At 43.5% G+C, this 17,668-nt stretch overlaps 1 protein-coding gene and 1 non-coding gene across 3 annotated transcripts in view; both read left to right on the top strand.

The window, feature by feature from the left end:
- Window positions 1-17,668, top strand: part of OSBPL10 (oxysterol binding protein like 10) — a 320,496-nt gene that overhangs the window by 128,378 nt on the left and 174,450 nt on the right. The window contains exon 4 of one of the 2 annotated variants that reach the window (XM_068982152.1): window positions 17,372-17,563. The exons of the other annotated variant lie outside the window; for it this stretch is intronic. Within the exon in view, the coding sequence (XP_068838253.1) occupies window positions 17,372-17,563 (192 nt within the window). The remainder of the gene's footprint in view (window positions 1-17,371; window positions 17,564-17,668) is intronic. 2 annotated transcript variants of the gene reach the window in all.
- Window positions 13,544-13,615, top strand: TRNAG-UCC (transfer RNA glycine (anticodon UCC)). The gene has a single exon. It is a non-coding gene; the product is annotated as a tRNA-Gly (tRNA).

Here is a 17,668-nt window from a genome sequence, read left to right as displayed (position 1 = left end):
GAACCCTACCCAGTGCTCTATAGTGACCTAAATGGGAAGGAAACCCCCCAAAGAGGGGATATATGTTAACACATAACTGGTTCACATTGCTGTACAGCAGAAACTAACACAGTATTGTAAAGCAACTATACTCCAATAAAAATTAATGATAATAATAATAAGCCTAGCTTAGTTTTAGCATAAGCTTGTGAACCTTCCTCTCACATTGATGGCTCAGACAGTAAAGCGTTTGCCTGTAATGTGGGAGACCCGGGTTTGATCCCTGGGTCCGGAAGATCCCCTGGAGAAGGAAATGGCAGCCACGCCAGTACTCTTGCCTTGAAAATTGCATGGACTGAGAAGCCTGGTGGGCTGCAGTCCATGGGGTCACAAAGACACAGCTGAGCGACTTCACTTGGTGAACTTACAGTTTGTTTCTCTTTGGTAAGAAGTGCTTTTCGGAAACTTAGGGAGGAGTGATGATTGGCTCAGTGGTAAAGAGTGTTTCCTCAATGTGGGAGACACAGGTTTGATCCCTGGGTTTGGAAGATCCTGGGCTTGGAAAGATCTCCTGGAGAAGGAAATGGCAACCCATTCTAGCATTCTAGCCTTGGAAATCCCACGGGCTGAGGGGCCTGGCAGGCTATGGTCCATGGGGTCGCAAAGAGTCAGACATGACTGAAGCAACTAAACACTTTACTTAGGTGCAGGATATTGACATGTGTCTGTTACATGCATATAATAAGTCCATCGGGAAGGAAAGGGGCAGATATCAGTAGCTTCAGAGTTTCTGATCAGATACAGCATTTTCAGGAAAACTAGCTTCCTGTGGGTTGCGTGCATGCATGCTAAATCCCTTCAGTCATGTCCGGACTCCTTACAACCCTGTGGCCTATAGCCCACTAGTCTCCTCTGTCCATGGGATTCAGTCTCCAGTATTCTCCAGGCAGAGTACTGGAGTGGGTTGCCATGCCCTCCTCCAGGGGCTCTTCCTGACCCAGGGATTGAACCCACATCTCTTCTGTCTCCTGCATTGGCAGGGGGCTTCTTTACCACTAGCGCCGCCTGGGAAGCCCCGCTGTGGGGTTAGTCAGGTGCTGTTTACCCAACTTCCCTGAGCTGTTAGCAAATCTTGCGTTTCCATATTAACTTCAGTGGTAATACTGAACTTGAAATACATAATCAGTGGGATTTTTTTTCACAAATCCTGTGTAGAATTCTGTATGCAGCTGAGGCATGTTGACAATGGTGTCATTGAATGTTTTTCTACAGGAAGCATTTTGAAACCCAAGTAAGAGTGCCCTTTGGAGCTTCATGCTTTTGTCCCTGAGCATTCGGGGAGGAGGTAATGATCTCTAAGTAGACAGGAGTGCATCTGTCAGAGATTAGTTATTGACTGTAGGAAAATATCACATTTGCTTCTTGAAACGTTCTGTCTGAGAATTGCGCTGGACTTTTAAATCCCCGTTGCTGGCTCGACCTGCTGTAAGTGACGCTTTCCCCACATGTTATGGGGTGATCATTTATAGAATCTCTTGGCATGCAGTCTCCTTTTGTTCTGTGATTCATCCCTGGTATAAAACACCTTCTGGGTTGATGATACTGAGAGGTGAGAAGAAATAGGGAAGGGAATAAATCATGAATATACCTGGTACCCATCTGCAGGGCAGTAGTAATACAATTTTACTATGAAAATGATCCAGTGGATGTGATCTGTGCTATATAGACATATGTAAATTCTATGCACATAACCATTTAATGCCTGAATGTGGCCCCGAGGAAGAGAGCTTAATGGAACCCAGTGTTCTTTTGGCTCATCACTGCGAATGTCTGAATCAGCCCCAGGCGATGCGAGGTGCCGTGGCCTGCCTGGCATTGTCTGCAGCGGCTAGTACAGGAGCGCATTTCTCCAGTCGTTCCCCTCTCTGGCCTCAGCTCCTGCTTTGCTCACTTCACCCCAGACGTGCTGTCCTCCTTTCTAAAACATGCCAGGTAGACTCCTGCCCCAGGACCTTCCGCCTGTTGCATTTCTGCCTGGAACACTGTCCTCCAGTTGTCGTCCTGACTCACTCCTTTGCTTCACTCAGCTCTTTACATCAGCTGTCGCCCTTTCTCTAGGCCTTCCCTGGCCACGTGTCTAAAACTGGAAAGCCCTCCTATCTCTGTCTGGGCTTCCCTGATGGCTCAGTGGTAAAGAATCTGCCTTTCAGTGAAGCAGATGCAAGTTTGATCCCTGGGCTCGGAAGATCCCCTGGAGAAGGAAATGGCAACCCACTCCAGTGTTCTTGCCTGGGGAATCCCATGGACAGAGGAGCCTGGAGGAGACGGTCCACAGGGTCACAAAGAGTCAGACGTGACTTAGCAACTAAACAACGACTGTGTATTACTTTAATTGTTATTCCTGTTTTAGGTTATTCTGTAATATCTAAAACACTTTCTTTTATGTCCGTCTCTTTGTCTCCCCCAAAAGGCTGCTTCCATGAAGGCAGAGCTGTTCATCTATTTAGCTTATTGTTGTATCTTTGTTGCTCAGAGCAGTGCCTGGTGCATAGTAAACTGAGTGTTAGTCGCTCAGTCGTGTCCGACTCTTTGTGACCCCATGGACTGTAGCCTGCCAGGCCCCTCTGTCCATGGGATTTCCCAGGCAAGAGTATTGGGTCGCCATTCCTTTCTCTAGGGGATCTGCCTTACCTAGGGATCAAACCCTGGTCTCTTGCATTGCAGGCAGATTCTTTACTGTCTTAGCCACCAGGGAAGCCTGCCTGGCACATAGTAGGCGCTCAATAAATACCTGTTGAATCTCTCAATAATGTGTGTTGGTTGCTGCTGTACTCGATTACATTTTGAACATTTTAGGTCTTGTGTAGAGTTAAGCAGGAGTGGTATCTTTTCCAGAGTCTGCTGCCTCTTGGGAAAGGAGAGGAGATATTCAGCGAGTCGTTGATATTTTTAAAATTAGGTTTTTGGTCAGGGAGCAGTGGTGTAATCCGTGGTTAAAATTGGGCTTGAGGGATTCATTGCTCTCATTTACTGCATTCGTAGTTCTTACGAGATGAGGCCTGCGTCAGGTTCCGCAGGGTGCACGGTGGCTGGTGAGACAACGTCCTGGGCCTGGGGGAGGTCATGGTCTTGGGAGGACAGTGGGGCCTGGACAGACTGCCTCTAGGTAAAAGGCACTAAGTGCTATGAAGAATGTGAGCTGCGTTTTATCCTTGACATCTCTAGACATACCACATTGCCTCCATTATTATGGGTAATTGATTTAAAATGATTAAATCAGTGTGTTTTGGCCTTAAGGAGCTCATTGTTTAAATATTTGAGTATTCAAGTATTTGAGAATGGGCTCGCTGTATAGGGCTTTGATATTAAAATGAAATCCCCCCCAAATGCTAACTAAGCTATTAGTTATGGTTACAAAGAGGGGTGGTGACTTTTTCAGACCTCAGTTGAAGAGAATGATGAATCACTCTAGCAAGTACAGTGGGCTGCAGAAGCCTCTCGTGTGAACTTGAGTCTCAGCTCCATTGTTTACGGGCTGTGTGACCCGAGGAAAACTTCGTCTCTCTGTGCCTCATTCCTGAAATGGAAACCGTAGTACCTGCCTCGTGGTGTTATAAAGATGGACTGTAAGCCTTTAACGATTTACATTATTTGAAGATTTATTAAGTCCTTTGTTATAAGTCATAAAGTGATATAAGGTGTATATTACTTAACAGTTTATGGTATGTAGTGGGTATTGTATGTTGTCGTTCATTTGCTCAGTCGTGTCTGACCCTTTGTGACCCCATGGACTGCATGCCGCACGCCATGCCTCCCTGTCCGTCACCAACTCCCAGAGCTTGCTCAAACTCATGTCCATTGAGTCGGTGATGGCATCCAACTATCTCATCCTTTGCCGTCCCCTTCTCCTCCCACCTTCAATCTTTCCCAACATCAGGGTCTTTTTCATCAATCTTTCCTTTGCATCAGGTGGCCAAAGTATTAGAGCTTCAGCATCAGTCCTTCTAATGAGTATTCAGGACTGATTTCCTTTAGGATTTACTGGTTTGATCTCCTTGCAGTCCAAAGGTCTGTCAAGAGTCTTCAACAAAACAGTTCGAAGGTATCAGTTTTTCCACGTTCAGACTTTTTTATTGTCCAGCTCTCACATCCGTACATGACTACTGGAAAAACTGCAACTTTGACTAGACAGACCTTTGTTGGCAAAGTAATTTCTCTGCTTTTTAATATGCTGTCTATGTTGGTCATAACTTTTCCTCCAAGGAGCAAGCGTCTTTTAATTTCATGGCTGCAGTCACCACCTGCAGTGATTTTGAAGTTCAAGAAAATAAAGTCTCTCACTGTTTCCCCATCTATTTGCCATGAAGTGATGGGACTGGATGCCATGATCTGCGTTTTTTGAATACTGAGTTTTAAGCCAGCTTTTTCACTCTCCTCTTTCACCTTCATCAAGAGGCTCTTTAGTTCCTCTTCGCTTTCTACCATAAGGGAGGTGACATCTGTGTATCTGGGGTTATTGATATTTCTTCTGGAAATCTTAATGCCACCTTGTGATTCTTCCAGCCTGGCATTTCACATGATGTACTCTTCGTATAAGTTAAATAAGCAGGGTGACAGTATACAACCTTGACATACTCCTTTCCCAAGTTTGAACCAGTCTGTTCCATGTCCACTTCTAACTGTTGCTTCTTGACCTGCATACAGGTTTCTCAGGAGGCAGGTAAGGTAGTCTGGTATTCCCATCTCTTTAAGAATTTTTCACAGTTTCTTGTGATCTACACTGTTAAAGGGTTTAGCATAGTCAATAAAGTAGAAATGGATGTTTTTCTGGAATTCTCTTGCTTTTTTGATGATTCAACTGATGTTGGCAATTTGATATCTGGTTCCTCTGCCTTTTCTAAATCTGGAAGTTCTCCGTTGACATACTGTTGAAGCTTAGCTTGAAGGATTTTGAGCATTACCTTGCTAGCATGCGAAGTGAGTGCAGTTGTGTGGTAGTTTGAGCATTCTTTGGCATTGCCCTTCTTTGGGATTAGAATTGAAAACTGATCTTTTCCAGTCTGTGGCCACTGCTGAGTTTTCCAAATTTGCTGGCATATAGAGTATAGCACTTTCATAGCATCATCTTTTAGGATTTAAAATAGCTCAGCTGGAATTTCATCACCTCCATTAGCTTTGTTCGTAGTAATGCTTCCTAAGGCCCACTTGACTTCACACTCCAGGATGTCTGGGTCTAGGTGAGGGATCACACCATCATGGTTATCTGGGACATGAAGATCTTTTTTTTATAGTTTTTCTGTGTATTCTTGCCACCTCTTCTTAATACCTTCTGCTTCTGTTAAGTCCATACAGTTTCTGGGTATCATGTAAGTGTTAGCTCTTATAAATATACTTGTAAATAAAGTTATAACCATCATTACTGGGTCATGGAAAGCTCATCAGTCCAAACAAGTCTTCTCGTAAAAATTTTTTTAAGGAAACTTAAAATTATTTTCTTTTTTTCTCCACTCTCATTCCCCTCATCCCTGTCGGTACCGATTCCTAGGATATACCCAGGTCTTTGTTTGTCTTGTATCTGTGTTTTGAACTTGACATAAGTGGTATTATCCTTACTGTCATCGTCTTAAAGTTTTCTAACTCAAAAGTACGTTTCAAATTTTACTGATGTTGCTCTGTGCACATCAAAGTCATGCCTTCTAACTGTGGCCTGTATATTACTGTGTGAGGTCTGTTATTTACAGATTCTTACTGCTGTATGCCTACATTGGCTCAGACTCCCCACCCTCATTACCTGTTAATGCCTTTGTATGTATCACTGTATGTATATGATTGGGAGCGTGTTTGTTGAGTGCCTGCCCAGATCGTTTGAGGATCGTAAGGAACATACATCTCTATTTTCACAAGATTCTGCTGTCTTGCTATCAGAATGGCTGTAGCAGTCTGTCTTCCCGCTAGCAGGGGTCCAGTTTCTTCCTTTCTTTTCCATTTTTTGGGAATGTTTGGCTCTTTGGGCAAATCTGGTGGATGTAGAATCTCCTGGTAATTTTAATGTGTATTTCTCTGATTATCTTGATACATTGTTAGCCACTCAGGTGTCTCCTTCTATATAATGCCTGTTCTTATCCTCTGCACATATTTTACAGTATTTTCTGACTTCTTTTTCTAGGAACACCTTTTATATTCTAATATTAGTCTGTCCTCTCCCAGTCTCTGCACACTTGTGATTTTTCCAGTTTTCTCATGGAATCAAAATTTATTCACAGTGTAGTCAAGTCCATCGAATTGTTCTGCTTGTGATCTGAGCCTTTGGTCTTGATTCAGAAATGCTTATCTACAAATTACAGAGTTGAGCTCCTACCTCGTCTTTTGTTAGCTTGTGTTTCTGCTTTTTACATTTAGATTTTTTCCTCTGTATATACCCTGTAAGGCAGAAAACCAGCCATATGTTTGCTTTCCCCAGTAACATTTGTTCTGTCCTACTGATTTATGGTTTGGGATTCCCTGGTGGCCCGGTGGTAAAGAACCCGTCTACCAATGCAAGAGACCCAGGTTCGATCCCTGGGTCAGAAAAATCCCCTGGAGAAGGAAATGGCAACCGACTGCAGTATTCTTGCCTGGAGAATCCCATGGACAGAGGAGCCTGGCGGGCTTCAGTCTATGGGGTCACAAAACAGTTGGACTCAACTTAGCGACTAAACCACCACCATCACTGGTTTATGGTGCTGTGTCTGCAATATACCAGATTCTCATGTATACGTAAACTTATCTCACACCCTCTTTTCCAGTTCTCACTGCAGTTGCTAGTTCCTGCATGAATACCACATATAATCACTGTGGTTTTGCTATTTTTAGTATTTGCATCTGTTGGGAGGGTGATCCCCTCTTCTTTTTCTGAGAAAAATTTACTTGACCCTTCACAAACCTTTATTCTTCTATTCATGTATTATACTAAATCTGTTGAGTTGCTCAAGAAATCCCACTGGAATTTTTATTAGAAAAACGATATAATTATTTGGGAGATTTGACATCTATAAAAGTCAACTATAAACACTATAAAGGTGTTGCTCCATTCATTCACCTGGCCTGTGTGTCTTCATTTTCTTAATCCTTCATGGATTATTTTTCACAGAATTAAAAGAACTTCTGAATGAAAGTTTCATGTATTCCTTATTGGATTAATACCTGTACATCAGAATTTTTATTGTTATTATGAATATCTTATTTTCTACTGTATTTTCTGGTTAGTTATTATCGATACAGAGGAACGGCGTTGACTTATTCTAAGTTTATCATGTATCTGGCAACTTTGGACTCACTAATTTTCTTTTTGTTTTCTGTAAAATGGTCACATGTACAATCAGTGACTGTTTTTGTTCCTTCTTGCCCTTCTACCTCTTTTTTTTTGTTCCTATTTTTTGGCTCATGCCTCTAGTACTGTCAAACAGTGATGATATTGGAATCGTTATCTTGTTTGTAAGACTAAAAGCAATGAAACTAAAATTTTTATATTAAGTGTGGTGTTTACTCTGGGTTTTATGTGGTGGCTCTAACATAATTAAGTTAAAGAAACTTCTGGTTCTTGTTTTCAGAGTTCTTTTTCTGTTAAAAAGAAAGTCTTTGTTAAAGACTTAATGAAGCCTTAAAAGCCTTAGAAAGTCTTTGTTTCATGTTATTTACAAACATATATTAAATAAGATGATTTTCTTGGAGGATCTGCAGTTCTAAGAGAATATAGTACACCGTTATTTTGCTTTCAAAGGAGTGTTGCGTGTGTATTTTTATAACAGGTGAATGTGCAAGAGGCAAGGTGAAAATGGATAATGGATATCAGCTTTCATCCTTTCTATCAAATATTTTAATGTCAACCTTGTGTCAGACACTGGTTTTTTTTAATTTAAATTTTTACTGAAGCACAGTTGATTGGTTTCATGGGGTCGCAAGGAGTCGGACGCGACTGAGCGACCGGACTGAACTGATTAGTTTCTGTTGCACAGTGAAATGTCCGTTGTAGATGCAGCCTCTCTTTTTTAGATTCTTTTCCCATATAGGCAGTTTTATAGAGTACTGAGTTGAGTTCCCTGTGCTATACAGTGGGTCCTTATTGTCGTTGTCCAGTTGCTCAGTCATGTCCAACTCTTTGCCACCCCATCAACTGCAGCATGCCAGGCTTCCCTGTCCTTCGCTGTCTCTCAGAGTTTGCTCAGACTCTTTGTCTGTTGAGTCAGTGATGCCATCCAGCCATCTCATCCTCTGCTGCCCTCTTCTACTCTTGCCTTCAATCTTTCCCAGCATCAGGGTCTTTTCCAATGAGATGGTTCTTCACATCAAGTGGCCAAAGTATTGGAGCTTCAGCATCAGTCCTTCCAGTGAATATTTGGGTCCTTATTAATTATATCTGTTTCATATGTAGTCGTGTGTATATGTCAATCCCAGTCTCTCCATTTGTCCCACCCCTCTGCCAGACTCTGTTTTAATGATTAAGTCCTCATTTAATTGAGAAGGACCAGCTGGATGGGCTGAGTGTCAGGCTCTTTGGTTAAATCTTGAACGAGGCTTGCAGTCTGGGTCCTCCTCTGGTATACTTCATTCTGCCTTGTTGAGGCTGTAGTTTTTAGGTCTATAAAGTGGGAGGAGTAGACTTGAAGTTTCTTCTAGCTCTGAAATTCTGTGATTTCACAGGAGGAGGAATGGAGAGAATGGGACTTGGACAGTAGGAGGGAATCCTCATGCTCTTAGAACAAAGCATGGAACAGGAGTTTTGGGACCTGGAATCGCAAGGTCCCAAGCATGGGATATGGATGAAAGAAGCAAGAGCTGAGAGGGTAGATGTATGGACGGTTTTAAAATTGTGCGTAGGGACTTCCCTGGCGGTCCACTGGTTAAGTGGAGATGGCAATGGCACCCCACTCCAGTACTCTTGCCTGGAAAATCCCATGGACAGAGAAGGCTAGTGGGCTACAGTCCATGGGGTCACAAAGAGTTGGACACGATGGAGTGACGTCACTTTCCCTTTTCACTTTCATGCATTGGAGAAGGAAATGGCACCCACTCCAGTGTTCTTGGCTGGAGAGTCCCAGGGACGGGGGAGCCTGGCGGGCTGCCATCTATGGGGTTGCACAGAGTCGGACGCGACTGAAGCGACTTAGCAGCAGCAGCCACTGGTTAAGAGTTTGCCTTCCAACACAGGGGAGGTGAGTTTGATCCCTGGTTCTGGAACTAAGCTTCCACATGCTGTGGGGCAACTAAGCCTGTGCTGCAACTAAAACCTAGTGCAGCCAAATAAATAAATATTAAAAAAAAAAGGTTGCATATAATCATTTTCTAGGTGGATCTGGAAAATGGCAGAAGGTGAGGAAGTGGGGAAAAAAGGATTTTGTGTGATAAGGGTGCCAAGTGCATGAGACCAGTGCTTTCAGCCCATTTGGGACCCTCAACTTGATCTAGACGGAGGTTTGGGCCAAGAGTATGGGTTAGGGATTCTGGAACAGTTAGGTTAGCTTTAAGAGAAGAGTCAGCAGAATTTATTTGGGGGCTGAAAATGTTGAGAGAGAAAGCAAGCTGGAAATGTCAAGTTTTCTTTCCTTTTATCTGCAAGAACTAGAAATACTGCACTTGCGTGTCCCGATTTTTCAGAGATCTAGCATTTGCATGTATAATCAGGGTGATATGTTTAGAAACAGGAGAGCGCTTGCCTCTCAGGGGAAAACCATGACTTTTCCTTTGCACACATGTTTGCACGCATTTTTATGTGTGTATTTTAAATCTTAGTGGAACGTCTTTAAGATGTGCGAAGGATTCGCAGAGGACAGTGGAAGAAATTTCCAAAGCTTGCAGCCCAAATATGTGAAAACTAAGCATTAAAACTATGGCTTATTTCCTTTCTTCCAAAAGTACACATACCTCAACGTCAACCAAAAGAGAAAAAGCCTAAAGTTTTTAAAATATTACATTCAGGGCCTTAAAATTATTCAGAATTTTGATTTCCTGGCAGGCAACATCTGAATAAATGTGGAATATTTTTAAAATGAATCTATTCTACTAAATATTTGGCTTAATAGCTTCTTAGAGATGGTTTCATTTGCCCTTTTTATTTTTATTATTATTATTATTTTTAATATTCTGTCACTTCAGCTTAAAACCTAGAGTAGAAATAAAATGTTTTAAACTGGGCCATTTTCCAAGTTCATTCCCAAGATTAACTATTCAAAATTATACTCAGCTCGCTCTACTTTTCCAAACTCCTGCCCTAGTGGCTTAGACAGTGAAGAATCTGCCTGCAATGCAGGAGACCCAGGTTCAATCCCTGGATCAGGAAGATCCCCTGGAGAAGGAACTGGCAACCCTCTCTGGTATTCTTGCCTGGATAATTCCATGGACAGAGGAACCAGTCCATGGGGTCACAAAGTCAGACACGACTGAGCAACTAACACACGTATTTAGAAATGGCATATAATTTTTTTTTAAGAGGAAGAGGGAAAGAATGTGATGAAATTATTTGAGTTGGTTGAATTTATTTTTCAAAATTGTAACCAGGCCAGTTTGATTTCTCTGCCTTCCTGGGGCTGTTTGACTGAAATCTAGTGTCTCTTTTTCCCCTTTGCTGTGGAAGAATTCAGGGACGTGAGGAAGATGTGCACCAAAATTAAATGGCATTTGCAGGCTGTTATAATTTTCTCTCTGAAGTTTTTCCCATCAGAAAAATCTTCTACAGAAGCAGTTGCCACGGATGTATATTTGAGATAACCACCTCCCTTACTCCTTTTTAGCTTTTTAATTTCATCTCTGGCAAGCCTAGTTATAAATTTTTGATACACGTTTGACGGCATTTTTAGGACCAGCTGATGATCTTTTCAATTTGGGGCTTTGTTTATTCCAAAATCCTAATGGGAAATGGCCCATTACTTATTTATACTAATTCTCTGCTTTCAGTACCCATGCCGCACTGGAGCCGTCTACAGGCACTTTGTGTTCAACAACAGATGGATTTTCACAAATGTGCAATCATAGTAGATGTGCTTTGTACTTTTTTCTCTGAAGCAAACTTTTTCAGTAATTAGGATGATTATTCTTAATTTACCCTTTTTGTTTTTTAAGTTAAGAAAGTTAAGGTAAGGCTATGTCTGCTCAAAGTACTCCGATAAAAACCACCTTTAAATCCTTAATTTGACTCTGGGACCACTTAATCTTTCATTTTCACAATGCCTCATTTTTATTATTTTATGAATGGTAATGGTGACGTGTATTGCCTGCTTTCTACATGACGTGCTTCACCTATTTCTTTCCATGTTATTCTCCAACAGCGCTATGAGGTAGGTGATATAATTTTAGAAAGTAAAATGCTACGTGAGTTTACTGTGCCTCCCAACTCATGAGTGGCAGAGCACAGATTTGAACCAAGGCCACTGCCTTGAGAAAATGCGGTCTTGACCGCCCCCCACCCTGCCCGCTGTGCTGTGGGACTCAGTTTCCCTGCTGCTCTTGTGGATGGTGCAGCAATGCTTGGAAGCCTCAGGCGGTCCCCGATTCTCTTATGAGCTCCCCAGACTAGACTCCCTGCCTGGCTTGTTGCTGGTTTCCCTGGCTGGAAGCACTCTTTCTAGGGTTGATTCTCCGTGTCCAGTCTCGTCTCTCCTTCACGCCCGTGTGGGCCAGTAAATACAAAGAGAATGTCTGTGCGTCCCTTCCTCCAATGCTCGGGAGCCCAGGGATCCAAGGAAGAAAGCTGGGAAAACCAGGAGGCTGGTAGATGTCACAAAACCCGAGTGTGTGTGCAGTCTTGGACACGGTCTGAACATCTCTGTGTTCACGGTCTGAACGCACATTCTCCGCTACCTGTTCCCCTCTTTGGCCTCACCCTCATTTGTCAGGCAGGCACCCCACTGACCTGGTGCAACTGGCTAAGGGAGGGGACACATGGGGTGACTTCCTAGGTTAGGGTGAGTCATATTCCCAGGTAGAAGTGGTGACTCTTGCCTCAGAATTTTCTGCAGATGGCTATACTCAGCATTTCTCATCAGCCCCCCTGAAGTCAGTATATGGAGCAAAACCCTGACATGCTGTACCTCAGGCTTTGAAAATATTTTATTTTAAATTAGTAGCAGGGAGGGGTGTGTATGACACCTAAATGTGATTCTTTTTAAAAGAAATTTGGCTGTGCCACGCAGTTTACAGGATCTTAGCTCCCCAGCTAGGGATCCAGCCCACATCCTCAGCAGTGAAAGCATGGAGTCCTAACCACTGGGTGGCCAGGGAATTCCCTAAGTAATTTTCAAACACAACCTGAACATTTTCAAGAGGCCACTTAAAAAGAAATCCTTTTAATTTAATATTAGAGTTTTGCCAAATTGTGTGATAGTTTCAGGTGGACAAAAAGGGGCTCAACCATATATATATACGTATCCATTCTCCCCCAAACTCCCCTCCCAGCCAGGCTGCCGTATGACATTGAGCCGAGTTCCAGTAGGCTGGCCTTTCATAAAGGGCCCGCTTTTTGTAGTGGTGGCAGTTGTTGCTTCTTTTTCTGCCTTTTCCTCCCAGTTCCGGATGCCCTATGGGATTTACCAAGAGACTTCTTTTTTGGCTCCTGTTTGAAGGAAATGGCAACCCACTCCAGTATCCTTGCCTGGAAAATCTCATGGACAGAGAAGCCTGGTGGGCTGCAGTCCATGGGGTCACAAAGAGTCGGACACGACTGAGTAACATTTTTTTATTTTTGCTCTCAGGAAGAGGCATGGGTATGAGTTAAACTGTGAGAAACGCACAGTGAACGGAAAATTAAAGGTTTTTTGACTCAGATTTACTGCTTGTGAATTCAGATGGCAGCCATTAGATAATAAACATAGGATTAGCCATCCATTAGATAATAAGCATAGGGTTAGCCATCCACAGCAGAATTCTTTGGCTCCTGGGTGACTTTCCTGGTTTATTGCTGTCTACGGGACTGTCCTTCAGGCAGAGAGAGGCCTTCCTTTCTGATTTCTGATGGATTCTCATTCTACTCAGAATCTAAAAGTATGCTTCTCTTTACAGTCTTGCTGACCATATAGATTCTCCAGTAAGTATTTAATTACATCTTGGACTTCATCACGACTTTGATCCTAAAGAAAATAAGGAGCAGGTCAATGGCTGCTTACAATTTTGTGCTAAGCAACTTATTAACATTTTAAAAATCGACAATGCCACCATCGATCAAGTCTTAAGGGCTGTAAGGAAAGAAACGAACTGTGGCCACACAACTCCTGCACGGCAACCCCTGTGCTAAGCGTTTTTTGTGCCTGAGCTAATTTAACCTTCATGATGGCTCTTAAGGGTCAATATTATGATTCCTTTTTTAAAGATTAGGAAATTGTTGCTTAATAAGAAAGCTTGAATAACTCACCTGAAGTCACACAGCTCGAAGCTGGTAGTGCTGGGATTGGAAGTGGGGGTGAAACCTGGCTTGCTGGCTTCAAAGCCCAGTGAAACAATCTGCCTTTTCTTGGGTTGGAATAAGGCTCCCAAACAATCGAAATGTATTTCAGTGGATTAGGCAAATTTGCTGTCGTTGAAGGATTGAAGAGGGCGTTCCCTGGTGGTCCAGTGGTTAGAACTCTGTGCTTCCATTGCAGGGGCACAGGTTCGATCCCTGGTCAGGGAACTAAAATCCCACATGCTGTGCAGGACCACACAGTTTGTGGGATCACACACAAACACACACACATACATATATTACATACAAACAAAAAAGTGTTAAAGACATAGCTTCTTTCTTCTTCTTCACTCCAAGGGAAAAGTTTGAAGTTGAAAGTAGATGACTATTGAATTTCAGTTTAATCAAAGCAGTACACTGCTTCCCAAGTTTATCTGTCTTATTAATTCTATCCACGTTCAAATCCAGAGAACTGCATGAGCTACTGTGGTATTGCATGCTAACACAGAATTCTGATTTCTACCCTGGCTCCTATGCAGCTCCCCAACCTCTTGGAGATGTGTAAAATTATGAATAATCAACTTTTGGGGAGGGGTAGGTATAGCTGCCTTACAGTGTCAGTTTCTGGTGGACAGTGAAGTGAATCAGCTGTATGTGTACATATGTCCCTTCCTTCTTGAGCATCTCTCCCACCCCACGCCCCTCCAGGTCATCACAGAGCGCTGAGCTGAGCTCCCTTGCTGTACAGCAGCCTCCCACTAGCTGCCTGTTTTACACATGGTGTGTGTGTATGTCAATTCCAGTCCATCCCACAGTCTACCAGTCTGTTCTCTACACCTGCGTTTCTATTCCTGCCCTGCAAATAGGTTCATTTGTACCGTTTTTCTAGATACATATATGTGCTAATATTGGAGAAGGCAATGGCACCCCACTCCAGTACTCTTGCCTGGAAAATCCCATGGACGGAGGAGCCTGATAGGCTGCGGTCCATGGGGTCGCTAGGAGTCAGACAGGACTAAGCGACTTCATTTTCCCTTTTCACTTTCATGCATTGGAGAAGGAAATGGCAACCCTCTCCAGTGTTTTTGCCTGGAGAATCCCAGGGACGGGGGAGCCTGGTGGGCTGCCGTCTCTGGGGTTGCACAGAGTCGGACACGGCTGACGCGACTTAGCAGCAGCAGCAGCAGCATGTGTTTGTTTTTCTGTTTCTCACTTACTTCATATTCTGTATGACAAACTCTGGGTCCATCCACGTCTCTGCAAATGATTCAAGTTTGTCCCTTTTTGTGGCTGAGTAATATTCCGTTGTCTATGTACGTACCACATCTTCTCTGTCCAGTCATGTCTTGATGGACGTCTAGGTTGCTGTCATGCTCTAGCCGCTGTAAATAGTGGTGCAGTGACCGTTGTTGTACATGTGTCTTTCTTTAGACTGTTAGCCAAGGCTGCAGACTTTGAGCTTCCTGTCTGGATTGCTTTGTACACCGCACGTGTCTCTCTGTCTCTGCCAATTCTTCTCAGGCTTCAGGTGCTTTGCCCTCAGTACAGCCTCCTGAAATGAAGTCAGTTCACCTTAATCATGCTTTTCCTCACTTTGGCATTTTCTGGTTGTATCGCCAAATTAGCATCTTGTCATGCACTTCCTTTCTGTGTGTGTCTGTCTGTCTGTCTTGCTGTCTCTGGGTCTTTGCTCCTCTATCCCCTGTAACAGTGTAAGCATCTGTGGTGAAAAACGGCCTTGTACATCTTATGTTTCTCCTCCACATCCCATTTCAGATATTTTCCTTGGTGCACAGTAGGCATTCAGTAAATATTTGATAATTGAAATAGAAAAAGTGGCACAAATCTGCCAGTTTTTCTCAAGCTGTCTTTTTTCCTCAAGCTGAAATTACAGAAACATCTAGAATACAGATTTTTTAAATGTAGAATTTAGAAAATCCATTCACTATAATCCAGTCACGTGGCTCAAAATGAAAGAATCTCTCTTCCTCTCTGTTATTCACATCTCCGTGGAATAAGCAGCCACTTGGAGTTCAGCATGTATCCTTCTAGATGATTTTTGTGTTTCAAACAATGATAAAAATACTCATTTTCCACATTTTAACACAGAACTTGGCATACTACAGCACAGTTAGGCACTTTGCCTTTTTTAACTTAACTACGTAGCTTAGAGGGTCCTTTTCCCAAACCAGTTCACGGAGGCCTTTCTTCTAATCCTCTTAGCGTCCTGGTAATGTTCCATCATGGAGATGCACTGTGTCTTTGTTAACCTATCGCATATGGAGGGACATTTAGGTGGTTTCCGATCCTTTCCATTAAACATGTGACTTTGGGGCCATTCTGCCTGGGTGCAGGTGTGTGGAGGAGACGTTCCCCAACAGGACGCTGCTGGGTCACGGGGAAGTGCACTTGTAGCTGGGACAGGGCCTGTCAGGTTGCCCTCCTCCGGTGTCTGCCGCTTCACACTCGCGTAGCACTGTGTCTCCGCGGTCTGTCGGCAGACTGCGTACTGATACTTCTGGGTTTTTACAGTCCGATGGTGAAAGATGGTATATCTAAATGTGGTTTGAATTTACATTTATCATGAGTACAGGTGAACACATTTTCATATGGCTTAAGGGCCATTTATGTTTTTTTTGGTGAACTATCTGTTCAAATCTTGCCCAATTAGAATGCTGTGCTCAGTCTCATCAATTCCTAGAAATTCTACTCCTACTTACAAATTAGAATGATGAACCTTTTGTCTGTGAGGCTAGTTGAAAATATTTTTTCTGGTTTATTGGTTGACTTTGTTGGTGGCAGGAATGGGTTTTTGAAATTTGTTTCCTGTGCAGAGGGCTTCCCTGGTAGCTCAGCTGGTAAAGAATCCACCTGCAATGCAGGAGACCCCAGTTCGATTCCTGGGTTGGGAAGATCTGCTGGAAAAGGGATAGGCTATGTACTCCAGGATTCTTGAACTTGCCTGGTGCCTCAGCTGGTAAAGAATCTACCTGTAATGTGGGAGACCCAGGTTCAATCCCTGGGTTGGGAAGATCCCCTGGGGAAGGGAAAGGCTACCCACTCCAGTACTTTGGCCTGGACAATTCCTTGGACTGTATAGTCCATGGGGTTCACAAAGATCAGACACAACTGAGTGACTTTCACTTTTCCCCCTGTATAAGTTTTCAATTTTTAGGTCATTAAATTTATTGAGTTTTTCTGTTATGACCTTATAGTGTTCTTTCTTCCTTTTTTCTTAGTCTTTGATCTGTTTGGGGTCTGTGATCTGAGAGAGAAATCTGGTTTTCAGTTGGCTGCCCAGTTATCCCAACACGTTATTGAAAAATTTATAGCCACGAGGTTGAGAGGCTGTCCTTATACCCAGTTACTATTTGTATGATATGCCACAGTAGGATGAAATTCTAGCTGTGCACGGACAAACGGGGATTAATGGGTGGATAACTTAATTCATTCTTGGTACTCATGCAGCAAACGTGTATTAAGTACTTAATAAATTAAACAGTCATGATATGTCAGGTCGTGGGGGTATAAAGATGAGTTTGAAAGAATCTCATATGGTTTAGCTGGATAATAAATATAGCCTCAGTGTAGTGGAATAGGAGGGTAGAGAGGCTGAGACAGACAGGGAATGCTTCACACAACACTGAGCGCTCAGCTGGCTTTACCACAGGAGGAGGGGCTTTTAGGAAGAGGAACACTTCCTAAAGACCCCTGAGAGCCTGTGGTGTTTGAAGGCCTTGGAGTAGCTCTCCATAGCCATAGTTTGGGGCAGGAGACCCTGCCGGAAGTGAGACCAGAAGCGTAGTTAATGGGGATGGTCTCTCCGGCCTGAGTGAGTGTAAGATGAAAGCATGCACTCCCCAGGCCCTCATCTCCCTTAAAGATGAAGGGGAAATCCCGAGAGGTCCAGGATAAATGGAAGGCAATGCCAGGCTGTGTTCTGCAGGCCGGTTGTTTAGTTTTGACACCTGTTGCTTTTTCTAGACGACTCCAAGCTCCCGAAGCCGCAGTCTCACTTTGCTCCCCCATGGAACATCCAATTCTGCGTCTCCCTGTAGCCAGAGACACCTCAGCACGGGGGCCCCTGGCGTCGTCACGATCACGCATCACAAGTCGCCTGCCGCCGCCCGAAGAGCCAAGAGTCAGTATTCCGGTCAGCTTCACGAAGTCAGAGAGGTAGGCCTCGTTCTCCCCTTAGGTGGAGTTGTCTGTGGAAGCTGAGGGCTGCGATGTCGCTCCCCAGCCCCTTTTCTTTAGTACCGTCTTGATGGATGGGGAGAG

This window comes from Capricornis sumatraensis, chromosome 10, assembly GCF_032405125.1.
Source record: "Capricornis sumatraensis isolate serow.1 chromosome 10, serow.2, whole genome shotgun sequence".
NCBI lineage: Eukaryota > Metazoa > Chordata > Mammalia > Artiodactyla > Bovidae > Capricornis > Capricornis sumatraensis.
The sequence above is the reverse complement of the archived record's forward strand: the minus strand, read 5'-3'. Positions and strand labels throughout refer to the sequence as shown.